At 41.5% G+C, this 26,444-nt stretch overlaps 1 protein-coding gene across 1 annotated transcript in view; it reads left to right on the top strand.

Moving 5' to 3' along the window:
• The window catches only part of HERC1 (HECT and RLD domain containing E3 ubiquitin protein ligase family member 1), a 177,442-nt gene that overhangs the window by 40,655 nt on the left and 110,343 nt on the right, over window positions 1-26,444 (top strand). Inside the window, 9 exon segments of the mRNA XM_059714771.1 lie at window positions 2,608-2,919; window positions 3,714-3,810; window positions 7,503-7,646; window positions 9,931-10,058; window positions 13,763-13,907; window positions 14,002-14,173; window positions 15,540-15,674; window positions 16,826-16,991; window positions 23,430-23,555. Of these exon segments, the coding sequence (XP_059570754.1) occupies window positions 2,608-2,919; window positions 3,714-3,810; window positions 7,503-7,646; window positions 9,931-10,058; window positions 13,763-13,907; window positions 14,002-14,173; window positions 15,540-15,674; window positions 16,826-16,991; window positions 23,430-23,555 (1,425 nt within the window).

The following is a 26,444-nucleotide window of genomic DNA, read 5'->3' on the forward strand; positions in this document are numbered from 1 at the left end:
AGATTTCCAACTTGTGCATTGTGCAGTTATCCCATCTCTGTGCTTGCAGATGTGGGGAAATTCCCTGCAGAAGGATTTTTCTGTGCATGGGTATTTGTCAGTTTTTGGGGGCGACTTGCTTGCAGATATGCCCAAGGGGAAATCTCCTGTGGGGGAATCCCTGACTCCCCAACGTGGGGGACATTTCTGCAAGCAGGTGTTTTCCCTTGATCAGTGCATCCAAAGTCAAGGTATGGTAGCTGGAGACTTCTATAGACGTCTGTGGAGCGCAGTTAGCTGTGTTCTGACATAGTGGTACAGCTGATCATGCTCCATTGAAGATGCCCTGTTTCCAGCCTTAGACATGCTATATCAGGTTGAGGCTTCCAGATCTTGGGCTTCATTTTAGCAAGCAGGAAAACCAGCTTGGTCTCCACCTCTGTGCAGTCCATGTGACAGGTAGCTTCTAGAGCCACAGAGCTAAGAAAGAGCCCATCAAGTGAATTGGCAGAAAACCAGGCAGAGCTCTGTCTGTGTTGTTTTAAGTTGGCCAAAACTTAGGATTTGTTAAATTAGTATCTTCCAAGAAAACTGAACAAAAATTGCCAGAACAATCCCATACAAAAGCCCACTTTCTACATCCCCACATCTTTAAAAAAAATTGGGAAAATTTGGATTTGGAACTGTTTGCATCCAAGACTTTGGTTCTAAGTATCAATGAAATTTGAATCCAAAACTGCAATCCACTTCTGGCTATTTAGTAAGGGCCTATCTTTGTTTAAGCCTGTAAATAATTTCCATTTAACTAAAAATGTTTGTCTGTGTGTTGCCATGGAATTTTAGGCTTAAGACAATTTTAGCCAAGACTCACTGTATCATCTTTGGTACAGAAGACAATTTTTAATTTTACATTTTTAGTGTGCTTAACCAATAGCATCTTTCCTGCTTATTTGATTCTCATGTGAGATTTTGGTAAGGGCTGAAGCAGTTCAAAGGCTTTTTTATGGTCACTGACTTAATTAAAATTAGGGAAAAACTATTTTTTCTAAGCTTTGACCCCACATTTTCAAGTTCACTTTTATGCAGGCTGAACTTGTACTCTAAACAGTCCAGTAATACATAAAGGCAGGATGGTTGTTTTATGTGTAATTCCTTGAAAGATACTGAGATTCTTTTTCCTGAGCCACAAGTGGCTCTTCGACTTTTCACTTGTGGCTCTTCATGTAAAATTTGAAAATGTCACCATGGTGGTAGTTTTTTAACTGCATGCACTGGGTATGTGGTCATCTGTGATGAATCATTCAAACTGCAGTTTTCTCATTTGAACTCCAGTATTCACATATGTGGTATTGTGGCTTTTTGGTTAATAGTAGTAACTTCTTGTGTCTCTCCAGTTAGGAATTGTGTTATTGCCACAAGTAATGTAATATATACCTGCAGAACATATTTACATGTTTTATGGTTGAGGTGCAGCAGTTCTCGATTGACTCCTTTAATCTTCATATGGCTTAACTACATGGGAAACCTTAGTGTACAGTAATTTAGGGGAGGGCTGTCCAACTTCGGAGATGCTGGAGACTGCATACTGTGTGGTGTGGGCCATCCTTCCACAGGCATCCCTTGCTGTGCGCCACTGTGAGTGCCCACCTCTGCTGCCCTGTGTTGTACAGCATGGGTGCCCCTACATTGTGTAGCGGGCCTTGGGCTTCCTGGTCCCTACAGGCTGCTCTGTGTCCCCATGGTGTTGGCAAGGGGGCAGGTGATCTCAGACCTGGGTGATAGCAGGAGAACAGTGAGAAGAGAGGCACCCAGAGTGCATGCAGCCTGTCAGTGGGACAGCCCTGAATTAGGTACGAATTTACAGCCCCAAATCTCCATGTTCATGTCATTAATATCTACTAAGGGCACCTTTGCAGAAGGTGGCTTACTCTACTTTGAGAGTGGAATAATTTAATTTGGACTTGGTACACACTGAGAGTGCTCCTATGAAAACTTAGTACATAATCGTTGGTGCACTGTAAGTTCCTATCCCAGTCTGCTCTGTACTAACTTCTCCATGTAGACAAATCCGTATACCCTTAAGTATACTGTCCTGTGGACTTATTTTCCTTAAAAACATAATTTTTCTGTTATATACATAGCTGTACAGTACACACATTGATATTCAAACATCTTGTCCAGCATTGTGTTGGGCCATTTGCTATCTACTCTCTGTTGTGTTAAGTTGTTCTTATTTAAAAAAATGTTCAAAAGCCACCCCACTTCTTTTCATGGATCTGATGAACCTTGGGTGGGCCAAATCCTGCTCAGGAAAAGTTTGCTTTTCATAATGTGTAAGCTATGTTTTGTAGTGAAGAGATGCAAATGTACAAGTAAAATAATTTCACTGTTGAATTTAAACTATCAGGGTAACAAGAAAGCGGATCTTAGAGTTAAGAATAGTCTTAAGAGTTGGATTTGAGTTTCCAAAGCTTGTTGAAATGCAAGTGCTCCTTATTTTTTTAGAATGCAATATCACAAAAGCAATATGTAAACATTTTAAAAACAATCTTTTAGTCCCATGCATTTTATTAGATAGGTTTGAAAATATTCATTCCTTTGTAATATTTTAATCCTTTTTGTTTATAGATTGAAGCTGGACAATACTGTACTTTTGTAATTTCTACGGATGGCTCTGTAAGAGCCTGTGGTAAAGGCAGCTATGGAAGGCTAGGACTTGGTGATTCCAATAACCAGTCTACACTGAAAAAACTGACTTTTGAGCCTCATAGATCTATCAAAAAAGTATCATCTTCAAAAGGATCTGATGGTCATACATTAGCATTTACAACAGAAGGTGAAGTCTTCAGCTGGGGTGATGGTGACTATGGAAAACTGGGACATGGAAACAGTTCAACACAGAAATATCCTAAACTTATTCAGGGTCCTCTACAAGGAAAGGTGTGTGATACTGTGGAATTTGTTTCGTTATGCCTTTTTAATTCAGTATTTACTTCCTTAAGACTTCAAAATTTTCTACTTGTATGTTATATTTCTGTTTGTATTGGAGGTGATTTTTGGACCATATTTCAGCAAAACGCTTAAACATGATCAGCTTTAAGCATATTGTGTGCGTGCATGTCAGGGCGGTGATTTCGTTTGCTGAGAGATAAGTTTGTGCTTACATGTTTTGCTGAAGGAGGCTTTAATTCCAGAAGGTTGTCGTTTTACTTAAAGTAGTATTACTCATAACAGTAATTGACTGGAGTCTCTGGAACGGGGTGTCCACTGCTTGTAAAGATGCTTTGTGGTTCCTTTTATGCTTTGCTCTAGATTTACACCTTTAAAGAAGAGGGGCTGATGATAGCCAGGGGTGGGTGTTTCCTGCTTTATCATCTTAATGCTGCTGTCAAGCCAGGCTGTCTTGTAACATATCCTGTTATAAATTCTTTTATTTATATTTGCTTGATTAACTAGAATTTGGCCAGGTGGTTACAACTCATCTGTCTGCAGTCATATTAACTCCCCCTTCCCTTTGCAAATACTTATTAAATACTATAATAAATGATTCAGTAAAGAATTAATTTCTGAACAAATTCAGTGTTCTTCAGAAGGGAACTATATAATAGGTTTATAGTACACTGGTCTCTTAACACGGACTTTCACAGTCTGGTTCTTAGACTTAGAATTCTGTGACTTCTGTTTGTGCAACAGGTTTGGGATTAGCAGTACTTTTTTTCTTTCTTATAACACAGGTGGTTGTATGCGTGTCAGCTGGATACAGACACAGTGCTGCTGTCACAGAAGATGGAGAATTGTATACTTGGGGTGAAGGAGACTTTGGAAGACTAGGTAATTTAAAATTTCTTACATAAAACTGATCTGACCAGACACGTTTGGGAAAACTCCACCTGTTCAGTAAATGGCGCTACATATTTATTAGTCAGACTTTTCTTTCAAAGTGATAGGGTAAGGAGTCTTGAAACATCACAAGTATAGCATATTTTTATAAAAGATAGATGTTCTCTTTCCGCTCAGATTTTTAAAACAAGATAACTATTGCACTTTCTTATCTTGCTGGGAAAGCTCATCTTTTTGGCAGGGCAGAAAAAATTCTTGGTATATTTTTCAGTTTCTATGTTCCTAAAATGTAAATAAGAGTGTAAATCAAATGCCATGATTCCTAGTCATGAACTGTGAAACAAGAACTCCGAGAAGAGTGAACTGTCTCTGTTTATTTCAGTGGACTATCAGTTGACCCTAGAGTTTTCATATTTAGATTGCAAAGTAAACTGTTCCATGGAAGATTATTTTAACTTTTAAGTCACATACCTTTCACAGGGCACATCTACACGAGACACTATGTTGCTGCAGCAATGTAGCATCAGTGGTCACAAACCATGACGCTGCAGCTACATCGCCATAGCAATGCGCTCCCTCACTATAGCACATTGCTACAGCAGCATAGCGGCTAAAAATAATCATGTGCTGACCATCATTTAGTACTTCCCAAAGTAATAACGGTGCCATAGAGGCACGTGTAGACATTCCTACAGTGTCCCAAACTGTCTCTGGTCTTCTCTGCTGACAAAAACCCATTTGTCCAAAACTCCATCTTTTCTTAACTTGTGTAATATGGTTATTTTATAACACAACTTCTGCTGAACACTGAACATTTGAATTAAAATGTAGATCAAGCTTGTTCGTAGAATATATAGTAGGATTATGGGCAAAACTATCAGTTGAAAGTTAGAAATGTTGTGGCTAATCCCATACATAGTCATCAGAGGAAAAAAGTTGGATAAAAAGATAGCAACGGTTTTTCTTGTGTAAGGATTAGTTTGTGTAGTAGGATTTGTATTCAGTTTTCTTTGGAGGCATTTCTAATTCTGGATATTTTATCTTTACATAATTAGTGTATAGCTTACTGACTTGAAAAATGCACTTTCTATTGAATGGTAGATATGTTAATGGATAATTTGGTTTAGTTGCTGGTAAAATCATTTGCAGAAGTAAACTCCTAAATCAAACCAACAGTGCTCCAGGAATTCTCAAACAGGATGAATCGTATTAGCTGCACTAAATGAAAAGTAATCTTGATTCTGTTTTATAGTTTCATAACTTGCAAGTTTGCATATGTTTTCTAAAAGTTGTTAGGAAGTGATTTTTTTTCACTGCAAAAAGGTGGCTTAAATTACAGTATCTCTAAAACATTACAATTTCTTACTGAGTAAAGTGAGCTACTCTGATTTATTCAAATTTGCAGACAATTAAAGCAAATTTTTCATAAATGTTTTTTCATTTATTTGATTTTTGTCCTGTGTTATCTTAGACGTTGGGTAATATAGTTTTTCTTCCTTATGGCACTGCCTCTACACTTAGGACTTGCTGCATATCAGAGTCCGCTTACTCCTATTCTCAGTAGATGAATACTTCTGCTCGATGCTCTGAGATTTAGGACTTTTCTGCTGCATATTGGATAAGCTGCGCCTGGACGCAGGAGTAGGGGTTGATGTTGTATACTTAGACTTCAGGAAGGCCTTCGATATGGTATCCCACACCATACTGGTAAACAAGTTAAGAGGCTGTGACTTAGATGACTACACAGTCCAGTGGGTGGCGAATTGGCTAGAGGGTCGCACCCAGAGAGTCGGAGTGGATGGGTCGGTATCGACCTGGAAGGGTGTGGGCAGTGGGGGACTGATACTCTTCAATATCTTCATCAGCAACTTGGACAAGGGAGTGAAGTGTACTCTGTCCAAGTTTGCAGATGACAAAACTGTGGGGAGAAGTGGACATGCCGGACGGCAGGGAACAACTACAAGCAGACCTGGACAGGTTGGACATATGGGCAGAAAACAACAGAATGCAATTCAACAAGGAGAAATGCAAAGTGCTGCACCTAGGGAGGAAAAATGTCCAGCATACCTACTGCCTAGGAAATGACCTGCTTGGTGGAACGGAAGCGGAAAGGGATCTTGGAGTCCTAGTGGACTCCAAGATGAACATGAGTCGGCAGTGTGACGAAGCCATCAGAAAAGCTAATGGCACTTTATCATGCATCAGCAGATGCATGACGAACAGATCCAAGGAGGTGATACTTCCCCTCTATCGGGCGCTGGTCAGACCTCAGTTGGAATACTACGTGCAGTTTTGGGTGCCACACTTCAAGAAGGATGTGGATAACCTGGAGAGGGTCCAGAGAAGGGCCACTCATATGGTTAAGGGCTTGCAGGCCAAGCCCTATGAGGAGAGACTGGAGCACCTGGACCTCTTCAGCCTCCGCAAGAGAAGGTTGAGAGGCGACCTTGTGGCTGCCTATAAGTTCATCACGGGGGCACAGAAGGGAATTGGTGAGGTTTTATTCACCAAGGTGCCCCCGGGGGTTACAAGAAATAATGGCCACAAGCTAGCAGAGAGCAGATTTAGACTAGACATTAGGAAGAACTTCTTCACAGTCAGAGTGGCCAAGGTCTGGAATGGGCTCCCAAGGGAGGTGGTGTTCTCCCGTACCCTGAGGGTCTTCAAAAGGAGGTTAGATAGGCATCTAGCTGGGGTCATCTAGACCCAGCACTCTTTCCTGCCTAGGCAGGGGGTTGGACTCGATGATCTGTTGAGGTCCCTTCCGACCCTAGCATCTATGAATCTATAAGCTACCTTCTTATGTTTAGGTTAAGGGCTGCCATAAAGAAGAGGGAGAACCCCATTTCTTTTTTCCTGCAGTGTAGGACATGGACTAGTGGCTTGAATTTGCAGCAAAGTAAGTTTACACTGGATATTAGGAAAAACTTCTTCACTGTTAGAACAGTGAGGCAGTGGACTAGATAGACTACCCAGGGAAGCTGTGGACTCTCCATCCCTGGAGGTGTTCAAGAAGAGGTTGGACAGCCACTGGTTGGGGGTGATCTAGGCATAGCTATGCCTATGTTGTTCTGTGGGTATTTGTAATGCTTCTTGGTTTTGCTGGCTTCTTCATGGGGCAGGGAGTGATTGTTCCCTCCCCATCTCCCTTTTTCTGCTGTCAGATGTTTGTTTTTCAAACCTTCCTTGGAGGCATTGGGTTTTGGCTGTAGCCAAGGCTGGGGATTTTGACTGGGCTGTGTCAGTACTCCAGCTGAGACTTAAACCCGGAGATTCCTGCCTAAGTGGGTCTTACCCCTCTGCTTAGGGTCAGACCTATTGCCATATTTGGGGTCAGGAAGGAATATTATCCCATGGTCAAATGGGTATGGACCAGAGGTGGTTTTGCCTTCTTCTGTAGTGGGAGGCGTGGCCCTCTACATGGGACCTCTTCAGCGTATATTAACAACTTTTTAGAGAAGCAGGACACTGACTGCTGTGGTCCCCTTGGTAGTAATATGCCTTTAGTAATTTTTCTATTAACTTCTCAGAGGGGTCACAGATTTTTTTTATTTTTTATTATTTATGTTACAAGGTTGTATAGCCTGGCAGAGTTCTGTTGGAATTTTCATACAGAGTGGGTCTTAAGATTCCCAGAGGAAGAAGGAAATACATAATTTTTTTTTCCTTTTTTTCCCCCCAAGGTCATGGTGACAGCAACAGCCGTAACATTCCAACATTAGTAAAAGATATTAGTAATGTAGGAGAAGTTTCCTGTGGCAGTTCACACACTATAGCTCTATCCAAAGATGGAAGAACAGTGTGGTCATTTGGAGGAGGAGATAATGGTACGTAAAACCTAGAATGGAATTAGTAGTTAGTAAGTCTCATTTATGGTCTGAGAAATTATAGTCTTTTAATATATTTTTGTAAAATCTTCTGTTCTTCAATTGGATTGAGTCCCTTCGTAGATAATTGCTAAAACTGACACAAAATTCAAAATTCCATTCCAGGTGCAAGAATTGGAGATGGAAAATTTCTTATGAAATTATGTAGATGGTTAGAAAGGAAGGAGAGGACATTGTTGTGATCTGAGAAGACTGGAGTTCATGTGATTAATCAGAAGGTTTTTTAAAGACAAAAATGCATTTGTACAATACAATTACAATTAGAAAAACAGTTACTATTTCTGGTTTTATATTAAAACTCCATTATAACGTATTCTCTGTTCCAACAGACTCTTAAATATCTCCAAGAATTTAATAAGGTTTGTAGAAGATTTTACTGAAATATAGTGATTGGACACAGGCCTGGGACCCAGAACTTACGGTCTTGGTTTCTGTATAATCTTACATAGCTAAGTGACTTATCCATCAGTTCTCTATCTCTTAATTTTAGAATTCTTCATAAATGGGAAGATCTCATAGCTGTATTGTAATTATATAACAGTTTCTCTAGTTGTCTCTGTGCATGGTAATACATCTGGGTATGAGAGATCAGAATCTAATCAGTGGTTTGAAAGTAGGTGAACTGTCAAAAGATGCAATGAACACTAAATGGTGTTTCATCATGTTCATTACATTCAGAGCCTGTAATACATCTTAATCTCTAATGCAATGGTTTATATACTATAGTTCTGTACAGACATCTTAAGTATATTTACATCATATGAGTGCTCATATAATTCCATTACAGTTTCATATTTTTTCATCTATATTATAGTCTGCTCCTGTAAAAAGCTTACCGGTACAAATATTTGTTCTGATACTGACTTCATGGTATCATTTTTGTTTTAATAAGAGTTATCAAGTTATAAAGAAGTCAAATATCAAGGACTATCAGATCTATGAAATGAAAGCTATTCATGAAGATAGTCTAAAAGCTATCTGCAAAGGTTTTTTAATGTTTGTTTATTTTTTCAGCTTATGAGATTCTTAGTCCATGAAGTTTTGTTAAGACTTATATGTGTAAAGATTTTTATTGATATGTTTTTAATATTAGCATTGGTTGTAATAACTGCCTTATTCTTACAGAAAATTAAAAAAAAAACTGAAGAAGAAGAAACCTGAGTTTTGACCCTTGCTGATTTCATAGCTAGTTGTATGCCAACCATGCAAATTGCATTCCCTTTTTCTCATCTCTTTGACTAGCAATGTTTTGATTAGAGCTTGCTGTGTCATTCAGATTAAAGTTGCAGCACAGCTGTTTCCCAGTACATTGTGTGTAGAAGGCAAAAAAACTAGGAGCAACTCCAGCTGGAGTCATCAATTAATGGAACTGATTAGTTCTTCAGGAAATACCAAGATGTTAAAATTCATTTGGTTCCCAATCAAAATGAAGGCAAAAATCTCTACTGCCCCCCCATCCCTTAAAAATTTTCAGTAATAATTTTTTTAAGCATTTCCTTTCAACTTTTACAGTATATTAAAATACTGATTTTGAACTGTTTGTACAATATTTAATACTAATGTAATAGATGTAAGAAAACCAAAACAAATGAATCAAAGCATCGGAAATCTTGTTGAAATAGTACTTATGAGTCATACACTTTGATTTCTGCCAAAAAAAAAAGTTCAGGTTTCATCAAAAATTGTTCTATTGAGTATTCAGTAAGCTCTAAACTCCATGGAACTTTGATGTCATTTCACAGAAAACAAAACAAAAGGCTGTAGTTGAAGAAACTTTGAAGTTTAAATTATTTGGTTGGCTTAACTCATGCTTATGAAGACTGCTATAAAAATTCACATTCTTTACATGTTATATTTTTAAGAGGGGGAAAAATTCAGTAGCCCTTCTTTTGTGTTGCTGAACATGCCAGGGCTTTATGTATTTGATGACTTCAAATGACATCATAAAATGGGGAGCTAAACAATGCATTAGTGAAGAAAGATGGCTATTGACCTTACTGTTTTAATAAATGCTTCCATTTAAAACTGTAGTATAACATGTCTGTATTCTTCCTTCTATTTGATAGGAGTGAAATAGAATATTTAGCCATTTTTTTTTTTTTAAATGAAAAACATGGAGGTATATTTTTGGAAATGAAAAATTCTCATTAGAAATTTAAATCTTCACATGACTTGCATATCAGTTTACTTTAGTGTAATGCTATCTTGTATCTCTGTTTAATAGGCAAACTTGGCCATGGTGATACTAATAGAGTATATAAACCTAAAGTTATAGAAGCTTTACAAGGAATGTTTATTCGGAAAGTGTGTGCTGGGAGCCAGTCTTCACTTGCTTTGACATCGACAGGACAGGTAGGTAAAAAGAAAAAAGAAAAAACAGACATCAGGAACATATTTTATTTTAAATAGGTCATAATTTCGAGATACATTATTGAAAATTGTCTAGTGCTGAATCTTTTTGCTGAACATTAAGCTTGGACCTCAGGTTAAAAAGTCAATTAAAATTATATAACTTCAGTAATCAAAGTAATACGTTATCTAATACACTATTACCCATAATATAATGTTAAAAGTTTCTATAAGTATAGTCTCTGTTGTTTCATTATTTAGCTAGTACTCCATATGCCATGAACCCAGATCTAACAGCTCATACCTGTTAAGAAAGTCAGTTAAGCATGTACTTAGGCCCTGTAGATGTCAGTAGTAGTAACATGCCTAGTTAAATAGGTATGGTTCAAAGTAGGTTTTTAACTACTATAATTAAGAAATTGGGGGGAAAGGCATGAAAAAAGTGTTCCCCCACAACCCCCATCCTGCCACACACATGGGGGGAGAGGGGGTGTCTAGGGGGCAGGGGGTACTAGGTTGAGAGTGAGGGGCACCAGCAGGGCTGTGGCAGTGAGGGCCTGTAGGTTGGGAGTGAGAGGCAGTGACAGGGCTAGGGGACTGTTTTCTGCTTAAACTATTACACTGGGTTGGGACTAGCCATCAGTGTTTACAAATGCGTCTTGGTACAAAAAAGTTTGCAAACCACTGATTTAAAGGGACCCCTGGCACAGCTTTATGAGCACTCATGGTGCTCTGGTGTGGTGCCAGAGGACTGGAAAAGGGCCAGTGTGGTCCCCATTTTCAAAAAAGGAAGGAAGGAGGACCCAGGAAACTAGGCCCGTTAGTCTTACCTCGGTCTTGGGGAAGCTTTTTGAGAGAATTATCCTTGCATGTGTCCACGAGGGGCCAGCAGGGGTGAGTATGCTTAGGGGCAACCAACATGGGTTTATTAGAGGCAGGTCCTGTCAGACCAACCTGGTGGCCTTCTATGACCAGGTTTCTAAATCCTTAGACGCAGGTGTAGCAGTGGATGTAGTCTTTCTGGACTTTAGGAAGGCCTTCGACACTGTCTCTCACCCCATTCTCATTAAAAAAAACTAGGAGACTGGCATCAACACCTACACAGTCAGATGGATTACTAGTCGGCTGGAGGGCCGTGCCCAGACAGTGGTGGTGGATGGGTCTTATTTGACCTGGAGGGATGTGGGCAGTGAGGTTCCCCAGGGCTCGGTCCTCGGGCCCGCACTGTTCAACATCTTCATCAGTGACTTGGACGGGGGTGCAAAAAGCACCCTGTTCAAATTTGCAGATGACACTAAGATGTGGGAAGAAGTGGGCATGCTAGAAGGGAGGAATATGCTGCAATTGGAGCTAGACAGGTTACAGGGGTGGGTGGATGAGAACAGGATGGGTTTCAACACTGACAAGTGAAGGGTACTGTACCTGGGGAGGAAGAACCCGCAGCAGACCTACAGGCTGGGGAACTCCTTCTCGTCAGTGCAGAGGCACAAAAGGATCTTGGAGTCATTATTGATGCCAAAATGAACGTGGGCCAACAGTGTGGGGATGCGGTCAGGAAGGCCAACTGTACCTTGTCATGCATCCACAGATGCATCTCAAGCAGGTCCAAGGAGGTGATCCTCCCCCTCTATGCAACACTGGTCAGGCTGCAGTTGTAGTACTGCATCCAGTTCTAGGCGCCGCTCTTCAGGAGGGATGTGGACAAGATGGAGAGGGTCCAGAGGAAGGCCGCTCGGATGGTCAGGGGTCAGCAGGGCAGGCCCTACGAGGAGAGGCTAAGTGACCTGAACCTGTTCAGCCTCCACAAGAGAAGGCTGAGGGGGGATCTAGTGGCCTTTTACAAACTAGTCAGAGGGGACCAGCAGGCATTGGGGGAGTCTCTGTTCCCCCAAGCACTACCGGGAGTGACAAGAAATAACGGTCACAAGCTGGCAGAGGGTAGATTCAGACTAGACATCAGGAGGCGCTACTTCACTGTCAGGGCGGCTAGGATCTGGAACCAACTTCCAAGAGAAGTGGTGCTGGCTCCTACCCTGGGGGGTCTTTAAGAGGAGGCTAGATGAACACCTAGCCGGGGTCATTTCACCTCAGTACTCTTTCCTCTTGTGGCAGGGGGTCGGACTTGATGATCTGCTCAGGTCCCTTCCGACCCTACCAACTATGAAAGTATGAAAGTTATTAGTCTCTCAAATATATATATATATTTTTTGTAGGTGTAAGTTGGAATATAACTAATTGAAATGTTTTTGGTTTGGGGTTTTTTTTTGGCCTTTGCTTGCCAAAATAATTAATATAGGGAAGACAAATTGGTTGATAAGTACTTAAGTGGGTAAAGCCCTGATTTGTATGACGTGTATATATACAGTTATACAACTTGTGTGTACAGCAGGGGTGAGTAATTATTTTGACTGGAGGGCCACTTAATGAGTTTTGGTGAGCTGTCAAGGGCTGCTAAAATCCTTGAGAAGTTATCATCTTAACCAGAAGAATACATATACTAAAAATCAAATATCTACTATAACATTTTCAATTTTTTTCAAAAAATAACTTTTGTCCTGACTTTGTTTTTTTGAGTAGTGTATATAGAAGCAATTGCATAATAGGTCAAAATAAAGTCTTGCTCTTGTATATTGTGTGAGGGCTGGGGGAACATGGGGTGTTTGTGGTGTGTGTGTATGTCTGGGGGGGCAGAGGGGGGCTTGCGTGTGTGTGTGTGTGTGTGTGTGTGTGTGTGTGTGTGTGTGTGTGTGTGGGGAGGGGCTGTCCATCTGTTAGCTCCTGGGAGAGTTGGCTTGGAGGTAGGGGGAGAGAGGGGGGCAGAGGTGGGCAGGGGGCACATGTAACAGAGCTTGTCTGGGCAGTGCAATGCATGTGTAGTCCACTCCCCTGTCCTCCCCCAATCCAGCCTGTAGCTGACCCCATAGCACTCTGCCTGCTCCTGCCCAGAATAGCCTGCACTGTGCTCCTGCCCACACCTGCCCCAAACCCAGCAGATGGCCCTAGCTGGTGCACACAGCTGTCCAGCAGGGCTAATGTTATAACTGCCCACTTACTGCTCAGCTCCCCCTACCTCCAGCAGCAGTTTCTTCTCCTGCTTCTGTTGTGCTGCTCTGGGCAGCAGATAATACAGGGAAGTAGTGGGGACTTGTGCTGGGCAGCAGATACCCATCCAGGCAGGGGGAAGCTGCATCCAGGTAACTTCTGCTTCAGCAAGTGGGGCTCCTGGTTGCCTTCTACCCACTCTGCCTGCTCAGCATGATGAGCAGCCAACTGCAGGTGGCCAAATGGGTGGAAGGCAGCCAGTAGCTGGGGCAAGAGCCACTCAGCTGCAGCTTCCCTGTGCTACCTGCTTCCCGAAGCGGTGCCACAGGGGCAGGAGGAGGAGGAAGAGGAGGAGCTGCTGGATGCCGGGCAGAGCCGAGCTGTACCTCGGACAACTTCATTACCCTGAGTGGGAGGGAGCAGGGCCCAGTTCCATGTGGAGTGCCGCAGGGGCAACTGCAGGCTGGATCCAAAGAGTTTTTGGCACCTGCCCACAGGCTGGATCCAGTCATTTGGTGGGCCTGATCTCACCTGCAGGCTGTATTTTGCCCTCCCCTCATGTAGAATTAAATGTCCAATTGCAGTAATTGCATGTGTAATCATCTGGAACTTGGAATCTTGACAAATTCAATAACTTGTTGAAATAAATTATATTTGTTTTTTAGGTGTATGCGTGGGGCTGTGGTGCATGTCTAGGCTGTGGTTCTTCAGAAGCTACTGCTCTTAGACCCAAGCTTATTGAAGAGCTGGCTGCCACAAGAATAGTTGATATTTCAATTGGTGACAGCCATTGCTTGGCACTTTCTCATGGTAATATAAATATGGCATTTAATATTTAGAATCTTCTTTTGATGAAAAGGCACAAATCTCACATTTTTGTTTCCTCTTTTTGTTGTTCCTGTAGATAATGAAGTTTATGCTTGGGGTAATAATTCCATGGGACAGTGTGGTCAGGGAAATTCTACTGGTCCCATTACTAAACCAAAGAAAGTAAGTGGTTTAGATGGAGTAGCAATTCAGCAGATTTCAGCAGGAACTTCCCACAGCCTTGCCTGGACAGCCCTTCCACGAGATAGGTAAGTTACTGTGTTATTTAAAAAAGTACACTGATGAGTGTGTTTGTGTTTGTCCTTTGAAGTTATTACTGAGATTATACACCATGTGCTAAAATAGTGCTATTGCAGTAGAAATATTGTACGTTAAGCATTTGTCTTTTTACTGTTGTGATTCATTTTCACTATTGGTTCATGTTGAACAGCCGTGACAACAGTACATTCAATCTGAAAATTATTTTTGTTTGAAGATTTTGGACATCGCATCAAGTTGCAGCAAGGGAACTCCTAGGTGCTTCCTGCCATATCTCCTACGAATGGCAGAAGGCGTGATCATGGAATTGAGCATAATGCAAAGGGAGCTCCTTGTTTTATTACACCATTAATTGAATGAATTTGTGATCAGGTCACTACTTAAGATGTGATTAACCAGTTAATCACGTCTTAATTGTAACTTGTGTTAGGAGGTCTTTGTTCTTTGTGTTAGTTATGTTTTCTTGCCTATTGTGTTAACAAAGAAGAAACTTTTGAACTTGTATAAGCAAGAAAGTTGTACCAGATAAAATATTAAGGTATGAATATAAATAGATTTAGTTAAATTCGGGTAAATATTTGCACGTACACACTATTTTGAGGAGAATGGATTTTAGTTTGGTTTGGATTGGGGTTGGCAATTTATGGCCATTTGAGTTGAATCCAGGCTAGGAAGAGATTGGATCTGGCCCATGAAGGTCTAAACTAGCTTTGGGGCCTACAGTGGTTGCTGGTTACAAGTGGCAGGGCACCATTAGTAAAAAGTTGCTGAACTGTTGTATAGTTTTTAGGAAATTGATTTCAGTTAACAGAACTAAACTGTTCTATAAAAATCAGTGTTTGTAGTGGCTTAACTGGAGAATTTTGGATAATGCCTATATTGAAGATCCTAAGACAGGAGTACAAGACTCTAACAATTTTAAAGGATTTCAAACAATATAGTAAGACATGCTTTTTCAACAGATGCCATGTTAGACAACAAAATTTTAAAAAATCAGGCTACTTCTAATAGATGACAATATCCTTTTCAACTCTGCCTGTATTGTGTTCAAAACTCTTTGGCAAGATTCCATGATGTCAGACTTGCTCTGGGAATGCATTACAGCTTCTGTAGGAGTCAGTTGAAGGAGGAAAGATCTGTATCCTTACATTTGTGGCACCTGTAAAACAAAATAATCTTCTTTTAATTATTCATTGTTTGATTTGTAGAGAGATTTACAGGAGAGGGAGAGAAGCTAGCTATAAGGATCAAGAAGACTGGTGTTCTCTTTGTAATAATTATTTTGTTCAAGGTGTCAGCCGAACATTCATGAAACAGTGAACTTGTAATCCATGCAGCTCTTTTGTTTGATTCTAGACAAGTTGTGGCCTGGCACAGACCCTATTGTGTAGATCTTGAAGAAAGTACCTTCTCCCATCTCCGTTCCTTTCTTGAGCGGTACTGTGATAAAATTAACAGCGACATACCCCCTCTTCCTTTCCCTTCATCAAGGTATATATAAAACAGGCATGTTAAGTTTCTTTTTTTTTTTTGTCTTTGGTACAGCAGTGATGTGTGGTTCTGATGCTGTTTGTTTTTAATTCGTAAAATATTACAGATAGTAACATATTCTGTTTTCTTATATTAACCTGTTTCTGCTTTTCAGGCATGTTTAATTTTTGCAATACAGTAACTTTTACATTAAAAAATTAAAAAAAAAATTAAAGCTGTACCAGAAACCTCTTTATCTGAAATTTATAAGTGGTAAATTAATCTTTTCATTTTAGATTATTCCTTTGTGAAATAAAATTAGTTTTCTGGATGCACATGTACGCACACACACTTACAGTATGTTTCACTCTGTTTGCCTGTTCTTCATAATTTCCATTCCTTTTATTGAGTCCTGTTTCAGTGGTTATTTAGCCAATTATTTTTGGTAAGTGTAAAAAAAATTGGAGTGATAGTCTATATACTTTTTTTTTGGTTCTCAGCTTGAGAACATAGAAAGGTATGCGTACCACTCAATGGACTCTGCTGACTACAAGGATCTTTCTGCTCAATCTATTCTTGTCAGACTCTTAGGGTAGGGAGCCTGATCTGACCCTGAGCATGTAACTAAATACGTTCATTTCTTTTACCTGTTAAATATTTTTTACATTTAATTAAGCATATTTGGCTTTCTTTACTGCCCTGCACCATAAAAAAATACCTGGAAAATGTCACTTTCAGAATGTTTATATATTTTTTAAAAAGGAAAGAAAAGATTATTTTTATGTTTATTTTTATTTTGCACAGTTGTATACTCATCTCAAAATCACTTCAAAATTGAAATGACCACTGAATAGTCTTCCTAGTTTATTCATTTTGTGTACAGAGTTTGTCTTCCATGGTTTTTTTGTTTTATAAAATTGTACAGTCAGATAGGCAGTGTCTCTCTGAGGAGTTGATTTAAAGTCATGATAATGATTTCTTCTCTTCATTTAGCTTGTCAAATGTCACAGTAGGACACACCAGAAATACTGGTGAACTGTACAGGGTGGTGAAAATTGCAGCAGAAAAGTAGAGAGAAGAAAGTTTGATGTACAAGCAAACATTAAGAATGACTCTTCTTTTTTTTCTCTCTCTCTCCTCTTCCCCCTGGCCCTCCTCCCCACTTGCTCCAGGGAGCATCACAGTTTCCTCAAATTGTGCCTGAAGTTGCTTTCTAATCACTTGGCTCTTGCATTAGCGGGAGGAGTAGCAACTAGCATTCTTGGACGTCAGGCAGGCCCACTTCGAAACTTACTGTTCAGGCTTATGGACTCCTCTGTCCCAGACGAAATACAGGAAGTAAGTCATTTAAAATAATCTGTCAGTTAGCTGTTTTAAATATGTGGTTATTGTCAAAAGTAGGTGTTCTGTAAAACAACTCCCCAGGGATCTGGAAATCTGGTGGTGGGGGAGTGGTGGTAATTAACACTGCCACCACTCCCCCACTGCCAAATTTCCAAGCTTGGCAGGATTGGGCCCCAGCCATGCTGGCCCTGTGTAGTGGGATTGGGATTGGGATTGGGATCAAGATGCAGCCTGTAGACTGACCTGACACAACTCATCTGGCCTTCAGGGCAAAAAGGTTTGGCACCACTGGTATAACTGATACTTGATTTAGCACTTCAAAAAACAAAACAAAACCTCTGAGTTGTAAACAGAGGCTGTTGGTTATGTGATTATTGAGAATTATTATATGTGGGATCCTAGTTTATTTCCAATCTGCTTTTTAATCATACATGTAAAGTTGTTTTATATTTTTCCCTTGTTTTGAATGAGTTGCTCTCCTTAATTGGCAACATTATTTTTATCTTAAAACCAAATGGGGGAAATAGAAAATCTATGAGTAACAAAAGTTTTTTGGGGGGATGGGGTAAGACTATACTTCTGATTGTGAAAACCCATAGCAAATGCCAGATTTGTTGACTTGTACAACTGTTGTCATTAGAATGATGAGCTTGCCGCATCAGGCTCCAATCTGTATACTTCCTTATAACTTTTCCACAAATTTATAGAATGAGCTATGGTACAGCAGTTACTTTTGACCAAAATCATGAAATCACCATTTAACTACATAGGGACTTAAGGCACTTGGAGAGCTTCAAATGTTAAGTGCTCCAAAAAGTGAGGATACAGATGTAAGCTGATGAAACATTTCAAGTTGGGCCAGTCCACCTCAAATATGGCCTTGGAAAAACAGGAACAACTTTGAACCACTTCCTGTTGCATTTTTACACTTCAGCATAGTACAATAGGGAATTGCTGAGTTTGGAATCCCATAATCCTTCATTTCCTAGCCATCATTGCTTTGAGGAACTGTCTCTGACTCGAGCTGAAATCCATTGCTCCGAGGTCATCCAACCTGCATGGCATTTGACCTCACCTGTCTATAGTCAGGTATGAAGGCACGCTGCAGCTGGATCTCCAGTCAGGGCACTCAGCATCTCCTGTACTGGAGCAGTCTTGATGTCCATTTGAAGTATGCTGATGGAGCCTGCACCCAGAATGTCAACATCACTGTCCTTAGTTGCATCTGCAAAGTGGTCAAACAACTGGAGGTGGACAGGGGTAATGGACCCCTTTGCTATCTTGGTGTAATATGAATTCTAGCACTCGTTGTGCATGAGCACATTGCCTCTAAAATGGCTGCTTGGGAACATAACTGGCTGGTACCAGTGCTGTACCACAGAAAAAGTACTGAAAACACAGTTTGAGAAGGCACATGATGCCACTTAGGTCTTGTAGGTGACCTGTACTTACTCTGAGTGGGATATCCATCCTTTTGTTTGGGAGCACTGAGCCAAGAGGCTTACCAGCCATCTGGGCATGACCACTCTGATGCTACTGGCATCAGCCTTTCCCACAACTTCACACCAGACCAGTCTGTCAACTTCCTGCCCTACTGTATTCATCTGTGCAGCAGATTCCCCTCCACGTTTCTACCAACTGCACCATTTCCACCCCTGCCAAATCTTGTTCTCCTCTACTGACAAATATCCTCCCATTCCTGTGACCAGCCAGACCTTTCTCCCATCACTCAGAATCCAGCCACTAGGGGACCAGACAGCGCAGATGGCCACCCAGCCACCTGGTAAGTTTAATCATTCCAGCATAGTGACAGCACTCGTGTGTTTCCATACTCCTGGCCCTTCCCAGAGACCCTGGGCATCATTAGGCTGTCCGTGGGAGGGCTTCCTGGCAGCAGTGGGGCATGGGAGAGGAGGTACCATGTTAGAATTCTCTGCTTTAGGGCTTGGCAAGACTCCTTGGGGCTGTCACTAGGGTGATTAACTACTCTCCCCAACCGTAACAGTAAAACAGTTATGCTAAAAGGGAGAATGATTGAGCTATGTTTTTGGTGGGGGGAGAATAAGTAATGCTTTGGGAAGTTCTGCCTGTTCCAGAGTGGTGTTCATGGAGTTATATGATGGTTATCAAATAATTCACCATTGGGTAGCTTAACACTGCTTTGCCACCTGAATTGGTGAACAATAACCTTTTCTCTTCTCACCTCTCAGTCAGGGAAAGCCTTTCCTATTCCCAGCCCTCCTTCAGTTTCTATTAAGAGGGAGCTGTGGTAAATGCTGACTTCACTTGAGCACTAATTACACTCCCACCCTTGCCAGTTAGTTGGGCTAGCCACACAAGAGTGGCCAGCACCAGCTGTCCACTACTCACTCTGGGCACTCCCAACCACTTCTCCCAAGTGGCTGGTTTGGCAAGCAAGTAAGCAAGGGAAAACAAAGTGATGTTGTAAAACCCAGATAACCCCATTCAGAACCTTTGACATGCTTTTGTTTGATCTGTTGGTGCTGGCTGTGGGAAGATCGCTACCACTCACCTCCTTCTGGTGCTCATTCCCCAGAAAGCTGCAGATGAGTACCCATGCCCCTCTATGGAGGTCTCATGCTTCTTCTCCACACAAGGCCCCCCAGGATTGTGGGAAAAGAGAGAGATTGTCCATAGAGGGGTGGGAATACAGCAATTAGCCATGGTACTGCTTTTATTTGCTAACATGGGCCATCTCAGCCAGGGCAATTGGATATTGAGAAAGGAAAGCAGTAATAAAAAATAATGTTCACCAGCAAACCACAACCCACCCTCATGTCCAGGCCCCAACAGCAGTAGATCACTGTGGTTCACAGCAAGATGACAGCTTTTTAGAAGACTGAGCCTAGAGTTAGTTTCTCGCAGCACAAAGTGGTAACGCACTGAACCCAGGGAATCCCAACACAAATGCCTTACTCAACTTCCTTCATTCATTCTATTGCCAGGATCAAGAAGCAGGGATGGAGTGAATAGCAAGACAGAATGGGGTGATTTGTATTTTTCACAGCCCAGAACAGAGTCCCAAGGGCAATCCTTGCAGAGCTCTCTGGCTTGCTAAAACAGTTTAAAATGTCATGGGCCAGATTCTTGGTTGCAGCTGAAGTCCACATCTGTTAGTGTTGCAGCAAGGGGTGGGATCCAGGATACCCAGTTTGTTGGCATGGATTCCCACCCAGATGTACAAGAAATGATACTCGGTTCATTCACCTGCCTTTGGCTACTCAAAGAACTTTGGCAGGCAGGCCTTGTAAGGATGGCAGTGGGAGTCTGCAAGTTTGCAGATCTCATAATGAATGAGAGATCCTATGCTCTGCTTGAAGTCTCTGCACAGTTTTTGCTGTATTCCTTCAGCCGAGATAGTCAGTGGTCTTCACTGACTGTTAGTTAGTTGGGGACAGGTATTAGAACTTCCTCTGGAGGTACTCTGTCAGTCAGGGCCTCACATTTAAAGGTAGCCCTCTTCTTTCCATAGAGCCAGCAAAGCAGGCCTCTCCGGGGGGCTAGATATTTGGGCAGGACCATCTTGTTCAGTAATAAGAGACCATATAGAGTGGTGTTGCCCCCCTGCTTCCCTCAACAGTTAGTTGTCTGTGGAGCATGGTCACATGGAACAGGGCAATTTCCCTATAGAAGAAAGTGTCCTGCAAAATTAGGAATAATGATGGAGAGAATCTGAGGTATAGATCCTGACTAGGGAGCCCCCACCTCCCCACACCTCAAAGAGATATCCATATCAGTGGACAGGGGAGAATCCCATATAGGGGTCCGCTAGGGATTGTCCACCAGTATACCACAGGGCATCAGGTCCCTGAGCCGGGTTTTGGAGATGAGTGGCTACTGTCCTGGAGCACTGGGAAAAAAGGTGGGAGCCAGGATCATGTTGAGGTGTTCATCACTGTATCTTTACATTGCTGAAGGTTAATAATGGGCTCTTCCCTGCCCCCTACCCCTTGCTGTCATTTCAGGGTCAACACCTGCTGCAAATGGAAATACTGCAGTAATGGGCATAGAGGCCCCAAGGTCACCACCCAAGAGTGCAGAGCAGATTCACCTGACATAAGAGGAGAAGATGCAGCAAGGGAGAGTTGTTGGCTGCCCTGGTTGTCATCTTGCTTTCTGATTTCCCACCTCCCATGCCCAGAGTTTCTTCCAGCCCTGGTGGCAGGCCTGAGATCAGGGCCACAGTTAATGATGTGGTTACAGATTCAGATACACCTGAGACATGCCTTTGCATAGCCCTTGTGCATCTCCAACTCCCTTCCTTCTTTGATTCCAGCCTTTATCTTTGCATGAGCTCAAGGTCAAGGACCCTTACTTTCACTGGAGAGTTGGGATCTGGAGGAACTCAAATCTGTGACAGTTCTGGTCCACTAAGGGCATTGCAACCTTGAACTTATGCCTCCTTTGATTCCTCTGTTCAACATGATGGCATGCTGTCAAAGAACCCTCTCCCCACCTTCCCTCAGGCACCACTTGACAGCCTCCATTTTCCCCACCTTTCTTTTGACAAAGTGCCCTGTGTTCTTCCCATCCACAGCCTGTAAAGCACTCCCTTGTAGCTAACACAAGTTTTTGGGCTGTTACAACTGTTTACCACTGTCTTTCAACTCTACAAAGCCATGTAGTAACCATAATTTTTCAATATTTTCTCAATAAAGTTTTTAATCTAAAAAACCTCTTTTGGTTCTCTAAGCAATCATTGGCTGTGCCCTTTGCCTTTTTCAGTTTTCACTCCATTGTGCCCTCTTTTTGCTCTGCAGCTGGCATTGTTGAAGTGGTTTGTCTAGGCATCCTTGACAAGAACATTCTGATGATGGTTGTGCTTTAGGGTCTTGCCACATTCTGACCCTTACACTGCCAAACTTAACTCCTCTGCCCACTCTTCTCCCTTGGCCTCATAGATGTGCAGGATGCAGGCCGAGATCAGCATCAGAGCAGGTAGCACTCTGGCATCCATGTGCATAGCCAGTGTCCCCCTCTGTGTCTTGAAGTGTTTAAAGCTGTACTTAGTGGTCATGTGACAGCTGCTCTACTAGTAGTTGAATGTTTTTTTCCTGGTATCCAAGTACGCAACCTAGAACTTCATGACCTGGAGCGGATGGAGTAGGGTGAGATTATAAATTCTTCCACTTGAGTGCTTGCACAGAGGGCCACCAGCAATGTCAGGGGCACTTGTTTGGAGTTCCCAAAAACCTTGGCATCACAGACTTTAGCTGACCAGTGGTGGTCATGCAGTTAGTATGTCCCCCAATAGTCCATGATATCCTGCAGCACAACAGAGGAGTAGCCCTTGAGAATTATATGCTTTGGGCAAGAAAGGTTGCAAGTGTAGGGAGGGAAGCTATCTTACATAAGTAATTCCCAACCCATTTGGAACTTTGTGGTTCAAAACTAACCCTTTTTTAAAATAAGATTATTAAATTTACTTTAGATACCAACAGATATTCAGTGTAGGTGCCATATTGCTTTGGTGAGATACTCAAGCATGGAACAGATTTTTATTTCTGTTTCAACTTATCGTATTCCTGCATGAAACTTAAGAGTTTATCAAGAAACAGTTTCTATAGCAATAGAAGTCTGAAAAAAATAAGGTAACCTTAAATTTGAAAGCTAGCTTGTTTAATAAAATCTTTTCTTTTGCTAAACCATATAAAGGCAAGTGTTCGGTTAAATTTTGAGACTACATTAAATCACTGAAGGATGAAAGTTCTGTTTTAAGAGCAGATCTTGATGCAGCCTTGGCATTACAGCCATTATGACACTTCCATAAATTGAATAGTGTATGATATTGTATAAATAGGTGAAAGGAGGCTATTTCTCAAGGAGGCTAGTAAATCATGAATTGCAAACCACAGGTGAAAAGCACAATATAATATGTATATATTTTTGTTTATTTTTAAATGCATAAAATGCACCCTTTGAGTTGTCCTTTTTAAGTAGGGACTGACCATCATACTAAATTTGTGATGGTTAATTTAATTAAAGTTTATGGTAGTTTATAAAAGAGAATTTGGATTAAATTTAATTTTCTACTGCATGTAACTATTTTGAGATCAGTCTCTGGAGTCTTGCAGCCAACTTCTCTTCATTTCTGGATTTTTGTTCTGTTTAGTTTTGTTCTGATTCATACCTATATAACTGAGTAGAAATTAGCATTCCAGAATTTGTCCAGAAAGCTGCTGATACGAGGAACTGATAAATTCCAGAACCTTAGGTGAAGATTAGAAATTGAACTGACAGAACTGATCAGAATCAACACATTTACTTCAAGTGTTAGGATGAGTATAAAGCTAAATTGTAGATATGCTGGATCTTTGATTTCAGTTATAGTCATTTTTTTCTAAAAGTGACATTGAATTGATATAAATGATTTTGAAATATACAATTTTTTTCCCCCTACTTTACTTTTAGGTTGTAATTGAAACTTTGTCAGTAGGAGCAACCATGCTACTTCCACCACTGCGAGAAAGAATGGAATTGCTGCATTCTCTTCTACCGCAAGGCCCTGATAGATGGGAGAGCTTATCAAAAGGGCAGGTAAGGCCTTGTTAAATGTGTGTAGCTCTTTCCAAACAGTTGTGTGTATCCTTATGTTAGAGGTTACATCTGGTATAGTTTGGTTAATTACTGTTAAGGATCAAGTTAATTTAACAAATTGGATTAACTTTACCTTAATCTCATTGTCCTGAGTCTTTTTTAAATAATTCTTACAGCGTACAGTGTTTTTTTTAATATATATAATTTGGCTTTTGCAACACTACAAGTGAGTAGCTATTACTATCTCTGTTTTTACAGATGGTTACAGAAGATTAATACAGAAAAGTTAGGTAATTTGCATAGTGTCACACAGCAAGTTAATGATTGAATCCAGGGCACTGTTGTCCAATGTGTGTAGGTGGGTAGCCCTTTCCTGCTCCCAGACCTCAGTGGTAATGAGGATGTGTACAGTCATGAATTAGGTGAGTGAGTGTGCTGCAGCAGTGCCCTGGAATGTGCTGCAGGCCAGGCTCTTCCTTCTTGTCTTCAGAAAAAAAGAAAGGTATATTTGATGAGTCGCTATGGAGAAGAGGAATTATACCTGGCAGTGCCTCATTTGTTGGAGCAGTGCAGATCCTGTTGAGACATTCCTTTTGTCTATTTTATCATGAAAATTATTAGGAAGTAGTTCAAGAAGGACTCGCTCCTTGGTCCTCACCCCTTTGCTGGAAGGGTAGCATGGCCTGGCATGTCCCCACCAACAGTGTGGACAACATGACCTGGAGGAGAGAGGGGAAGACTGGAGACTCCAGCAGCTGTAGAAGTGGTATGGGAATGGCATTTGGGTGGGATGTATGGCCCATAGGCTGCCAGTTGGTTAGCCCTGTGTTAATGCAAGTCTCATTTTAAGTCAAAAGAATTAAACCTGAAGTATCAGTTTTGTCTTTAAAGAAATTTAGAAATGTGGTAAAAATTAGTATATTATGCTGTTCCTGTGAAGCTTGGTAAAAAAAATAATAAATTGATGGGCAGTTTCATTTTCAGGAAGCTGAACTGAATCAAGGAACAAGCTGAACATTAATAGAACAGTGTGAATGTGGTGTGGATACCTTTTAACAATTATCTATGTATAATTTATTTACCATATGCTGTGGTGGTACTGAGGGAATTTAACAACATAAATATTGGTTGTGCCCAGAAATCGTCTGAAAATGATTAATAAAGAGTAATCTGTCAATTAAAAGAAGATTATGCTCTGAACTGTATGAGGGGAAAAACATATTTTGGTAGTGAAAAAATGCTGAAACACAAAATTGGCCTTTCTCTACACTTTATGCCTTTAAAAAAATACCTTGTTCAGTGTAATTGTGGTGACTCCTAGGATTTGTCAATGCAGCAGAGTAGGGTAGAGATGCTTAAACTAAGTTTAAACAAGCTAGCTTGTATATTGGAAGCAGTGTGTCTTCGATGGCACAGAACTGCGTGAATTGTTTTACCTTGCTAAGAAATGGCTAGTTTGGGTACCTCTGCACCTAGCTCTGCAGTATACGCTTTTACATAAGCTTTTGTACCTCTTCCCCAATGCTGCCTTTCATCTTAATGGCTTCTAATAATAAAAACACTAACTACATAATTGCCATATTCACTGAAATCTAAGACATCTTTGAATTTAAGGCGACCCCCCCCCAATATTCTAGATATGGAAAATTATAACAAATGTATACATTTTTCATGTCTAGAATCTAATTATTGGAGGATTGTCTTGGATTTGTACTTCCTGCCACTGCAACAGGTCAGGCAGCCATCTGGGGGCAGGTGGTGGGGTGTCAAGTACCCTGACTGTTGCCCCTTTGCCCCCTGCAGTGCTTACTCCGTTTCCTGGTCTGCAGTAGGGCATGAGCCAGAGAGTAAGTGGTGAGGGAGGGAAGGGGGTAGGCAGTAGCTGGGGGGCAGGTGGCACTGGGCAGAGGCAACAGCTGTGGAGGCAACAGCTACGGCCCAGACTCTTAACCCAAGCCTGGGGGCTGTAGCCTCTGGCTCTCCCTCCTCCCCCCCACCCTCCCTGGACTTGAGTGGGAAAGAAACCTTGTCTTGGGTTTGAGTAAATAATGGTACTAGAGTGCCAGTTGATACAAACATAGTGAAGTTTTTCTGCTTGCGCATCATTTATTCTCTTTTTAGTGAAACAGAGCCCAAGAATTTTATCTGCATAGACACAGCTTGCTGTCTGTATCTTTTAAGGTTGATAGATTAGATTTTCAGAAGGCCTTTAGTCTGCAACCTGACCTGTCTACTCCAATCATGACTACATTGAATTGAACAGCTCTAACCAGGGCTGTCCAGCTGGTGGTCTGTGGGCTCGATGGTGTCCCTGAAGCATTAACCATTGATCCTCAGGCTCCTGATTCAAACACTGCTTCCTCCACTGTTTCAGCTGCTTTCTCTGGGCTCCCCACATTCCTCCTTCAGTTTCCATTTCCTGCCACTGCTCCTGGGAATGAGGTGGGGCAAGGGCAGCCCATAGTGTAGAGAGAGACCACAGCTGGGGACCCAGGAACCCCACACACCACAGGAATAGCAGAATGGTGTAGTACAAGGAGCGCTGCTGCATTAAGGGGTTGGAGGGAGGGCTGTGCAGCCTGCAGTCCATAGAGCATGTGGCCTAAGGGGTGTATGGCCTTCACAGCGTGGCTAGTGGGGGGGCTATGATCCCTGGTCACTCAAAAGTTAGACAGTTCTGTTCTGAATTATCCTAGTTACTGTTAGACTGCTTTCTAGTACAGTATATTTATTATCTAGGTTTGACAGTCAGCAGTAAAAACTTGTACCAGCTTTTTGTTGGTAACTGGTTATATCACCCAGTAGGGCTGTGCAAAGCTTCAGTCCCTGATTCGATTCAGTGGAGGTTCGGCCCAATTTGGTGGCCGAATCTTCGAATCCGAATTGAAT

This window comes from Alligator mississippiensis, chromosome 11 (genome assembly GCF_030867095.1).
Source record: "Alligator mississippiensis isolate rAllMis1 chromosome 11, rAllMis1, whole genome shotgun sequence".
Lineage (NCBI taxonomy): Eukaryota > Metazoa > Chordata > Crocodylia > Alligatoridae > Alligator > Alligator mississippiensis.